The sequence below is a fragment of the Glycine max genome, chromosome 13 (genome assembly GCF_000004515.6).
Source record: "Glycine max cultivar Williams 82 chromosome 13, Glycine_max_v4.0, whole genome shotgun sequence".
In the NCBI taxonomy this organism is placed as follows: Eukaryota; Viridiplantae; Streptophyta; class Magnoliopsida; order Fabales; family Fabaceae; genus Glycine; species Glycine max.
In genome coordinates, this window is record NC_038249.2 from 42,932,542 (window position 1) to 42,944,508 (window position 11,967).

At 35.2% G+C, this 11,967-nt stretch overlaps 2 protein-coding genes and 1 pseudogene across 2 annotated transcripts; 1 reads left to right on the forward strand and 2 right to left on the reverse strand.

The window, feature by feature from the left end:
• Window positions 1-3,642: 3,642 nt before the first annotated feature.
• LOC100809543 (protein ENHANCED DISEASE RESISTANCE 2-like) lies at window positions 3,643-5,822 on the reverse strand (annotated as a pseudogene).
• Window positions 5,692-8,038, reverse strand: LOC100815249 (pentatricopeptide repeat-containing protein At4g21065). Its single transcript, XM_003543518.5, has one exon. The coding sequence runs from the start codon at window positions 7,779-7,781 to the stop codon at window positions 6,063-6,065; it is 1,719 nt and encodes a 572-aa protein (XP_003543566.1). The 5' UTR covers window positions 7,782-8,038; the 3' UTR covers window positions 5,692-6,062.
• Window positions 8,039-8,866: 828 nt separating this feature from the next.
• On the forward strand, window positions 8,867-11,699 carry LOC100810076 (protein STRICTOSIDINE SYNTHASE-LIKE 13). Its single transcript, XM_003542013.5, has 4 exons — window positions 8,867-9,740; window positions 10,086-10,370; window positions 10,465-10,632; window positions 11,102-11,699. Exons 1-4 carry the CDS (start codon window positions 9,361-9,363, stop codon window positions 11,499-11,501), a joined length of 1,233 nt encoding a protein of 410 aa, XP_003542061.2. The 5' UTR covers window positions 8,867-9,360; the 3' UTR covers window positions 11,502-11,699.
• The last annotated feature ends 268 nt before the right edge of the window (window positions 11,700-11,967 follow it).

The following is an 11,967-nucleotide window of genomic DNA, read 5'->3' on the forward strand; positions in this document are numbered from 1 at the left end:
ACAGCTGCCTTATATGTATGTTTTAAAATCGGATACAACTAATTATTTTGAATAATTGTGAATATGGATTAATCTCAATTACTATCAATTTGTGTGTTTGCCAATTTTCCAACATTGAAATAAAGAGACACTTAAATGTTTAACTATCCTTGCATTTGATATTTTGCTAGTCAACAAGTTGGCATATCATCCCATGCTTTCTAAATGATTGGATGGAATGAATCGTTATCAAACTCAGGAATCACACGGCCACAGTTTCATAACAATTTTGTTTTGAAAAAAAAAATCTCTCTTTTTTTTTAAAATGTTTCTTATAATAATTTAGATTTTTAAAAGATAATAATTTAATTTATTATATCATGTTAGTTTGTATGGATTAAATAGAAAGATTGTTGATTAACTCGTGTTCTTTAACTTTTCCTATTGCAAATTATAGTCTATGGAAAACTTACTAGTTTATATGAAGTGGTTTTGGAACCTGGCCGGTTACTTCTTTTTCAAATATTGAAATTTTCAATTAATCTAAAATGAAGTGGTGGTCCGTGGAGAAACAAAGTAAAACAGTTTTGGACAGATTTTTTAAGTACACATGTGTTGTCACAAATCTAGTAGGCAACAGTTCAACGATTAGGAAAGCATGATCGAGATAACTTATTCTAGTTATAGGTTGATAATTCTTTGTAAGATTGATTTATGAAAAGAGATTTAACTATGTAAATTATTTTTATGATTTTTTATTTTTACAGATAAAAAAATATAAAACATTACGTCCACATACAAGATACGTGATTATTATATAATGGATAAAATTTAAATACAATTTTATAGGTGTTGTTAGTGTCATTTTCTAATTAAAATTAGAGTAATTTCATCTTGCTAATCGACAAAACTCCAATTTTAATCAAATAACAATATAAACAACACCTAAAAAGATATATATATATATATATATATATATTATAATCTTTACATAACCTTAGTTTTGTTCAACCATGGGATAAAACATCTTAAGGTAACAAGAACCAGCGACTGTGAAGACATTTTGATCCTAAAAACCTTGATGCCAACCCTTCTCTTGGAGACCCCACGACGCATGCCCAAAACAACTCCCATTGCGACTTGATTAACCTCTTTCACTGACTTCTTCAACTTTTCCTTGAAGCTACCATTGTTTTTTCTTTCCAAACTCAAATGGTAACTATTCAGAAACGCTCTTCTTGCCTCACAAAATTCACGACCACGCCTAGACCACCCTCCATGATCAAGTTGCGGATTGTACGTTAGTTGGGGTGATTGATCATCAGAAGGTGCATTGGGACGTACTTTGGAGTGTCTCATTAGAAAAGAACTAAGAAATGATGAGAACCACATCACATGTGTGTGGCCGTGAAAAAACACTGGCCACTACAAAAGGATTTATATAGTCACATATTGGTTTGATTTTTTAGATAACCTTGGCTTGGTGGTTAAACCATAGAGGAAATTAATGTAACCGGGTTGGTAGCTTGGTTTCACTCAAGATTAATTAGCAAAACCTCATACTCTAGTTTGATGCGTATAAATTCTTCTTGAAAATTGGCACGTTAATTAATTATTCCCGAGAGGTGTTTTTTCGTAGGTAATTTTAACTACCGTTGAAAGGCAATGAATGCACAAACTTGCAGTGCGGTTTTCCTTTCCTTTCATGAATGAATGAATAACGAAATTCAAAAGTTGCATGGAGTATTATTTTTTTTTTCTGATTATATTTTCAAGATTGGAATTTTATTCACCATGTATATGGAATTTTATGCACAAACTACTACATTACAACTCGTGGCTGGCAACAAAATAGTAACAAAGATATCCAAGCGTAACACATACGCTACCAATTACAATTAGTTGACTCTTGTCAACAACAAGAACAATTAGTTTCTTGAAATTCCTTTTGTGGCTTATGATAAATAAATGAATGAATGAATAAGCTGGTAGTATTGTTTAAAACTAGCGGCTAATATTTAGAAATATGCATGCAAGTCTTTTTAATCAGTAATCTCAAAAGGAAAAGGTACATGTGAAAGTTCCATAGTTTTTCTTTTCCCCTCTTTATCATAAATTTTATTTCTTTTTCAGATAAGAAAAAAACATTCTATTCTTTAAACACGAAATATACATTGAGAAAATAACTTTCTCGTTTAAAATAATTGTTGCAACCGGAGACAAATCTTGATTCTCCTTGAAGGTTAGTAATAGGTTATGCTTATGCTCCTTGGCAAGTGTGTAGTTTGAGAATATACTTGCAAACACATTCCGATACCTAAAAAAGTGTTGCAAGTATGAAAATGAGAGAAAATTTGATTTTCCTTTTCCCCATTGTTGTATAGAGCTGAGGTCAACGAAACTAAAATCTTCATAATAAGGAATCCCAACTTTATTTTATTTTTTTAGGTTATCTAACTTCAAATTAAAATGTTTGTTTTTAGAAATGCTAACACTCTTTAAAAAGTATTCTCTCTTGTTGCTTAAAATCTATTGAAAATAATAAAATTTAGTCGGCCTTGTATTTTATTTAACGATTTTTTGTCTCAATTTTATATTTTTTAATAAATTTTAACTAGTATAGATAGTATGTTTGAAATAGTGACCATTTTATGATCATAATATGTCTTAATTATGAATGAGTTCATTAAGATCATTGGAGATCTTTGTGGAGTAACATAGTATTTAATCGGCGATGCTCTAAATCTATTAATTGTTTTTTTTTTGTGTGATTAAATCTATATTGTTTTAACACAACAAAACTCATCTATTTTTATAATTAACCATTTATTGGCCAAAAAGTAATTAATTACTATTTTCTCATTTTTAATATTAAAAAAATAAAATATTGCTTCTATTAAATACCTAAATTAGTTAATGAAAGTTGCTCAGGGAACATGAATTTGATTTTCTAAGAATGCAGTTACAATAGAAATTTAAATAAAAATACATAGGTTCATGAGATTTTCAGAGAAAAACAGTTGAGTCGAATAGACTACTCTAGTTATTTTGTTCCATTACAAAATTAGCCATACTTCCATTTGGTTTTAAATAAAAACGTCGGGCATTCACACATGGGCCTAAGTTACAAAATATGGAAGGTAATTAGCATTACTGGGGATAGGACCTCAACATTTTCAATATAATTTATAGAGAAATGCCAGCAACACAGGAGTACTACTTTCTAACACATTCGTTTGCACATTCTTTATTATAACTGTTTGTTCATCTCACTTCTTATTTAATGAATCTTTTTCATACTTCTAATTTTCAATTAATTTTAAATTAGTAAACAAAAATTATGAAATGCTATAATATATCATTACTTATGAAACCAAACACACTTAGTCCAGTTCGGTTTTTTAGGTACAACTAATTTCAATAATAGATTAGATTCTATGCTATGCCCAGCTGACCAAGTAATGTCCATTTTAGACGTCAATTTTTTTTTATTTCCCATTTAGAAGCATTTATTGAATAATTGTCAAGGAAAATATTCATAATATCCAGCTTAAAAAGTTGAACCAATTCTAATTCAGACAGCCACAAAATTACCCCAGACAAACAAATGTCGTGATTTTAATTGCCAGACAAAGACTAACTCGTCAACTATAAACAGAAGAATTTACTTTAAAGATATACATAATAATCCAGCCAAAAAAAATGGGGCCACTCTTGAGTTTTCTACCTTTCTGTAGTATTGCAAAATGCTGCCATAGGCAAGAATTAAGACATACAACAGATGCTATGAACCGAATCATAAAAAAAAATGGCTAAAAGAATAATGACCTCAAATGGAACTCCATACCCCTTTCAATTCCTCCAGTATATCTGCAAACAAAATCATTAATAGAAAATGATTAAAACATGTAGGAAATATAAGGCCTTTAAGGTCATATGAAGTAAGGGGACAGCTAACTTAATAGATACTTAAGGTAATGTTTATACTTGGGATTTGGGAAAACAATGATTTAGGTATATGTCGACTACTTATATTCCTAATGTCTTTTGTAGTGATGTAGCTTTGGAGATAAAGCCACATTATAAAGGAAAGAGAGCATGCTGTAATAGTAATTGTAGTTTGACGTGAAAGGCTATCAAGATCAGTTAGAAACACACAGAGAATGCTAAACCAGCCTATGTACATACCGGGCATGTTTATAAATCAGTTCTGAGTTGAGAAGCAGAAGTTTTAAACACAGAATGTTTCAGCAGTGGACTTACATTTACAAAGCATCTGTGATCAAGTTATCAAAATGGTTATCACAACTACATAAAACTCACCAGTTCGTGATGTCAATTGGATTATCTTTGTGATCTACATCGTTAGTATGTTCTGAACCAGAAGTAGAGCCATCTTCTTGAGGACCTGAATGAAGAATATGGGAAAAGCCCTGTCCAATTGACTTCCACAATCTAGTAGGTAAAGATGTTTGTGCATTGTCACAACTCACAACATCTGATGGCTCAATTGTTCTAGCTGAAGCAGGATCGAGTTCAGAAAATCTGAAAGCACCAAATATTTTTTCTGGAAGCTCTGATTCAGCTTGGCTCTCAATAAGAAAAGCCAAGTCAACAGTCAATGTTGAAATGTAACCAAATGCCAAATGAACTATTGCACTTGCAACCATGGAAGACCCTATATCAATATCTACTTCTATGAAATTCTCCCCTGTGCAATATTTACAGGAAAGGGCACGCCCAATTTGCAAATAGCCTGCTCTCCAACAGCTTTTCTGACAATCCAAGGACCTTTTACAATGTTGGCAATCAGCTTAAGTCTCGAGTTTCTGAATGCATTGCCACCCTTCAAGAACTTGTCCATTAGCAAATCCTCAAGGACTGTCTCTTTGGTTGTAAAATATGCGATGGCACTATAGTTATCCTTGGTTGGGAGTTGAAGGTTGAAGGCCCACACAAAAGGTTTATCACCTGCTGGAAACTCATTATCAATGACCTTCCTAACTTGACTATTTGGATCGTTTGATGCCTAAAGTTGTGAAGAAAAAAAGTTGTGACGCCATACACCAAAACAAATATATTGTAAAAGCATTCAATCTAGACAATACAATATTTACATAAACCACCAAGAGCAGAAAGGTGTCCTAGTAGAATACGCAGCTTTGCATTCTTATTCTTAACTTCATGAATACATTAGGCATGTCTCAGCAGGAAGAAGGGTCCAATAATTATCAAAGAGTATACTTTTGATTCACTCTTAAAGTTTTTTGACAATATTATCTACATAAGTATTTGTCAGCTAACCAAAAAGTTAAAACTTTGAAAATAATAACCAATAATTGTTAAACCTTTTAATGATTTGACAATATGCGATTAGATCAAAGTATAAACTCAATAATACAAATTAGCTAAAAAAAGAATGCAATACACATAATTATGCAAAAGCCCTCATGATTACTAAATGCACTCAATATTATTGTCAACATCTTTAACTAAAAAAAGAATGCAATACACATAATTACATAATTATCATTATGCAAAAGCACAGCGTAGCGTTACAAACACATCCTTACCCCATACCTGCAGTTCTGTAAATTGCTCACAGTATCTGACCAAAGAACCTCCAAAGAATGATTGCAGCTGCTCCTCTTTTATATACTTTCTGAATTAGTTTTATTAGGCATAACCGAATAGAAATTAGAAACCAATGAATTTGTCCCAAAAATTATTATGATGACTAATATACACTCTGAACGTGGACGTTTGTCATGGATTATAGATCGAAGTATATCCGATCTGGAATGCTCATTATCCAATATAACGAACCTTATTGATAACAACATTTCCCGTTTATTGACATTTGATCAGAATCTGCGATCACGGCTCAGCTTTGGCATTTGCATTCATCAATGCCCGTATTAGGCATCAAAGCTAGTAGGTCATGTGACTGTACACGGGACATTCTTCACAACTTTTTTTTGTTCGCATGTTTTGTTTGCCATGCTACTGTGGAACATTCTTTGGCATCTGCATTTGTCAATGTGACAGTACAGTGGGCATTCTTCACAAGGACAATTCTGAAGCTACCAATAATCCTTACAAGAGCACTCTCCATTTTTAAAATGATGGAAACGTATTCTGTCTCTTACTATGATATCTCTTTTGTATATCTTAGAGATTAGTTTCATAAACTCGTGACAGTCCTCACAAGACCTTAGGTTTTTCACAATCCGGATTGTAGACCCATGACCTATTCTGATTAGTCCATAAGCAAGAGCCAGCTTCTCACTATGGTGAAGCAACTGAACGGCCTTTTCCTCATCATCCATCTCAAGCAAGACCTCTGAAACTCTGGGATCATACCCTTCTTTTCTTATCTTATCCACCACCTCAGCCAATTCGACAAATATTTCCTCCGCCTCAGGGTGATTGTAATCTCCCATCACAAACTCATGCACACCACCATCAACCTCAATCCTACTAGTTCCTGGCGGCTTCACTAGTCCCTTCTTATTCATCAACTCCCTCACTTCTGCCTTGTTACACCACTTTCCCGTGGATGCATAAACATTGCTAGCAAGTATGTAACTTCCACTATCATCAGCCCTCATGTCTTGTATCTCAAGGTGCTTCATCAACCGCTCGGCCCTGTCAGCATCGCCATGAACTTTACAGGCCCATATGAGGGTCCTCCAAAGGACTGTATCAGGTTCAATGGGCATTGCATTAACAAAATCTTCAGCTTCCTTCAAACGCCCTGCTCTAGCAAGAAGGTCCACTAAACAGCCAAAATGCTGAATTGAAGGTTTCATCCCATAACGCCTTTGCACATCACTGAACAACATGAAACCTTCGCGAATCAAGCCTGCATTCCTGCACGCTGTTAAAACCGCGGTCACTGTCCTCTCATCGGGTTTTACCCCAGAACTTTCCATGTCAACAAACATGTCAATGGCATCCTTGCAAAGCCCGTGGCTGGCGAGGCCAGAAATCATTGCAGTCCAAACGAAAACATCTCTGTGGACAACATCATCAAACACCTTCCTCGCACTCGCTATGCACCCACCCTTGGCATACATATCAACAAGAGCAGTGGAAACGTTGGACTTAGAGTGAATTTCAATTCCCCATTCCTCTAAATTAGCATGGACCTTCCTCCCCATACTCAAGGCTCCAGAATCAGCACAGGCTCTCAAAACAGAAATAACCGTGGCCTCATTCACCTCTACACCACATTGCAGCATTCTCTCAAACAAATTGATGGCCTCAACGGGTAAGTCATGATTAACAAGGCCGCCAATCATGGAGGTCCAGGAAACAACGTCTCTGTGAGGCATTCTATCAAACAGGGAGCGAGCCAGGAGCAAGTCGCCGAACTCGGAGTACATATGAAGGAGGACGTTCTGGATATAAAGATCCGGGGCGAAGCCGAGTTTGGTGAGGAGAGCGTGGAGCTGTTTACCAAGAGGAGGGAGTTTGGAACGAGAGCAGCATTTGAGGAGGAAAGGGAAAGTGAAGTTATCGGGTGGGGAGGGCATGGAGAGGAAAAGGGAGAGGGCGTGGAAGGGAGGGGTGGGGAGGGGGGTTTGGGAGAAGGCGCGAAGGAGGGTGTTGTAGTAGTAAGAGTTGAGAGTGGGATTGGTGGAGAGAAGAAGACGAGCGTAGTTGAGGTCGCCAAAGGGGGAGAGAGCGGCGAAGGTGAAGACCTTAGACAACTTACGCGACGCATCCTTGTGCCCCATCCCTAATTTCACTACTTGCCCGTGGACTTGCAGAGCTTCCCACATGCTTCTCACCTCCATTCCACACGCCCAAGCTCATCAGATAAAAAGAAGATAAATCCTTACATTTTTAATTTAAAATATCTTATTTTACTTATTTTTTCCTATTTCCGTCGGCAACGTTAGTCAATCTGTCAATTTTATAATTTTGAATTAATTAATGTAAAATAATAACGGCTAAAAATTATCATTAATTGTTTTTAAAAAAACTAGCAGATTTGTCCCAGTCCATCCCCTCATCCTCGGCGTCTTCCTCAGACACGCAAAGCACAACACACCGACAAACCTCCTCCACCAGGCCATCACTCCCTCAACCCAGAACAATATAATCAATTTCGTCTCATATCTAAAAGTGATTATCTCTTGTCTGATTAATAAATAACTTGTATTGATCCAGTGTGTTGTTAGGAGAGGGGAAAAAAACTATATTACTTGGTTTCGAGGACAAAACTTCCTTACAAACTAATTTTTTAAATTCTTCTCTCTCTTTGTCTTATTCATTGATTCTTAGAACTTTTATACGCAATTGTAAGTTTGCAGTCCCACTATAATAACCGCTATAATAACCACTATAATAACCATACTCCCATTACAATAATCACTACTAGAATGATAATTGCCCCTATGACAGATTTCTATGACAGAACATCTTCTTCCTAACAATTGCTTTAAGGTAGTTGTTAGCATATGGATTGAAAATGGATAGTTAAATGAATACTTACTTATTAATGTGGTAAGGACAGGCAGTAAGATATTTGTACTTGCAGAGTCATCCCATCTTCTCGGTCTTTTAGCAGTCAACTACGACCAGTTCCACTCTTCATTTTTGCAGTTTTTAAAATGTATTCATGTTTGTCTGACAGAAAATGAATCACCTTTATGGAATAGAAGAAGATCATGGCAACTCCGTTGCCTTTTCTTATTATAATTGTTCACTTTTAGACATGTTTATTTTGATAAAATGGCCAATTCTATAGTTTGTTTTTCTTCTTGCTTTTGCTACAATTAGGTAGCAATAGTGAGTATAAACAAGAGTTCTAAGGTGAGGGTCAAATTTCATTTTGCCTAAATACGTATACGTGTAGCATAGTGCATAGTCAGAAATGTCCGTACCAAATCCTAGTTCACAATTAAAGCACGGTTGTTGGTAGAAGCAATTGGGGCTACACATGTTGCTGTTAGTTCATGAAATCGAGATAAGTAACCTGCAAAGAACCTGTTTGCATATAACATTATTCGTCACCGAGATTCGCTCAACAGCATCATAAGTTCATAATCCTGACGGTTATATGTCATTTTGTCTATTCATGAGTCAGCACAAATGACAATTGGGAATAAAAATACAACAACACTTTCAGCAAAGCAAATGTTGTTTTCCAATGCGATCATCATGGACAACGATAGACCAACCTACTCCCAACCTTAAAATGCTGTCATGAACAACGCATGTTTTCAACTCTCTCAAATCTTTCAAATACGAAATTCCACCGAGTGCTTCTAGTTCTACCAAGTTAGACAATCAGCATTGCACCTAAACCCTGGCTTTCTCCGCTTTAATTTCTCGTTCTCTCGCCATCAAGTCCATATACATCGTTCCAGCATGGAGAAGATAAAAATAAAACTACTCATGAAGGATGAAACATTTCTCCAACACCCTTTTGTTCTTGCTGTTGTTCTGGTTTTAGGCCTTGTTATGATGGACCCTTTTCATCTGGGTCCAGTGTCTGAGCATGAATTCAGACCCGTGAAGCATAGCATTGCACCATACCACCAAGTCATGAAAAATTGGCCTAGGGACAACATGAGCAGATTAGCACTTCATGGGAAATCAGAATTCAAGAATCAAGTCTTTGGACCAGAGTCACTCGAGTTCGATCACATGGGTCGTGGCCCCTACACTGGTTTAGCCGATGGACGCGTTGTTCGATGGATGGGGGAGCAACTTGGTTGGGAAACATTTGCAGTTGTCACATCTAATTGGTAACTATCACCAAAACCTTCATTTCTTCTTCTCTTTGACCCAAAATTCAGTCTATAAATTGAACAATCCCCAATACTGAATCAACTCACATAAGTTTGTTTTAGCTAAACCAATAGTTTCAAGTCCAAAGTTTGTTTTGTTGTTCTGTTCATACTTCACTCAAACAATATTATCTTCAGTAAATGACATAAATGGTATCGTACAATTTTATTTTTTTTAACAATCTACCAAATTAATTCACATGTTATATAGCTAAACATATTCTTAAAACGTTATTATTCTATATATCTATTGATTCATATTTGATGTTGATGACATTAGTACTATTGTGTCTTAATTTAAAGGACGGAGAAGCTTTGCTTTAGGGGCAATGATTCGACCACTGCGAAGCAATGGAAGCATGAGAAAACATGTGGGCGTCCCCTAGGCCTAAGATTTGACAAAGTGAATGGAGATCTATACATAGCAGACGCATACTATGGACTTCTTGTGGTTGGACCTAATGGGGGACTCGCTACATCATTGGCAACCCATGTTGAAGGAAAGCCCATTCTCTTCGCAAATGATCTTGACATTCATAAGAACGGATCCATCTTCTTCACAGACACCAGCAAAAGATACAACAGAGTGTAAGCATTTGTTATATATACCATTCACTCATTATTTTAATATATTCATGCACTCCTTATTGTTTTCAATGGATTATTGTTTACTTGTTTACAGTGCACACTTCTTTATATTATTGGAAGGAGAAGCTACTGGCAGGCTCCTCCGATATGATCCTCCAACTAAAACAACTCATGTTGTATTGGATGGCCTTGCTTTTCCTAATGGAGTGCAATTTTCTAAAGACCACTCCTTCCTTCTCTACACTGAAACCACCAATTGCAGGTGATTATATCTTTCCTAACACAAATCCCAGCTAAAAATTAATGATAAATTCGAAAATGGATTAGAGGAAAAAATTGGTTTTAAGAATGCACGAATTTCCTTTGTATGCACTTTCCAATCAAAATTTTACATTACCAGTCAAGTAGAAATCATGGTTCATATTACATACCGTTATCATTCATAATAGTTTAGGTTATCAATATAATGTGACATAGTCCACGTAACCATGTCCTTTAAACATACTATCAAAATTTGAGTTTAAAGTCCATATATATAGAAAAATATCTAAAAGAAATCAATCCTTTGGATAGATTTTAGCATATAGAGAAATTATTCTTTAGCTCTTAATTAGTGAGAGATACTCTGGGTTGAAAAAATATATTGTAATTAGATAAGAATATATACAATATGTGCTCTATATGTAATATGTATAACGTAACACATTCATTCCAAAATGACACGATGACAGGCTAATGAAGCTTTGGACAGAGGGTCCTAAAAGTGGAAGTGTGGAACTATTAGCTGACCTTCCGGGGTTTCCAGACAACGTAAGAATAAACGAAAAGGGACAATTCTGGGTGGCAATAGACTGTTGTCGCACTCCAGCACAAGAAGTTCTTAGTCATAATCCATGGTTGAGGAACATCTACTTCCGTTTGCCCATAAGAATGAGCTTGTTAGCAAGAGCGATGGGGATGAAAATGTACACTGTGATTTCACTTCTGGACGACAAGGGAGAGGTTTTGGAAGTTCTTGAAGATCAAAAGGGTGAGGTCATGAAGCTGGTCAGCGAAGTCAGAGAGGAGCAAGGGAAGCTTTGGATTGGAACTGTGGCTCATAACCATATTGCCACCTTATCTTACCCTTAATTAAAACCTTATAATTTGTTCTTTCGTCTATCCATTTCTCTTTTCTCAACTATGATGTTGTAGTGTGTGTATTTAGGATTTTCCTCTAGTCATATTAAATGGTGGAATCGCATTATCTCACTCTCTCACTCTCATTGTAAAAGTACATTGATAATGGTAATCAATAAGATAGACTTTACAACTTCCACGCCTATAAAATGTTTATGTTTGGTTAAATTAAGTTTTAAATTTCTAAAATAATTTTTAACTTTCTTTCGTAAAAAAATTGAAATTGATTTATTGGAATAAATCAACTTTGATTTTTTGTACCCTTTCAGAATGAAAGATTAATTTTTATTAACTATTTAAGTAAAATATATACATTTTTTAAGTATAAAATTTGGCAAGAGGTAATATGATGAAGTCAAATAAAATTATTATAGACAATGAAATAATGAAATTTTCTGTTCAAATATTTATAGTTATA

What these genes read in the sequence shown, in the direction of transcription:
- LOC100815249 (XM_003543518.5), bottom strand. Translation starts at nt 7,781, where the DNA reads ATGGAGGTGAGAAGCATGTGGGAAGCTCTGCAAGTCCACGGGCAAGTA.
- LOC100810076 (XM_003542013.5), top strand. Translation starts at nt 9,361, where the DNA reads ATGGAGAAGATAAAAATAAAACTACTCATGAAGGATGAAACATTTCTC. An exon ending in GCAGTTGTCACATCTAATTG is followed by an intron (nt 9,741 to 10,085) that starts GTAACTATCACC and finishes CTTAATTTAAAG; the next exon opens with GACGGAGAAGCTTTGCTTTA. An exon ending in ACTGAAACCACCAATTGCAG is followed by an intron (nt 10,633 to 11,101) that starts GTGATTATATCT and finishes ACACGATGACAG; the next exon opens with GCTAATGAAGCTTTGGACAG.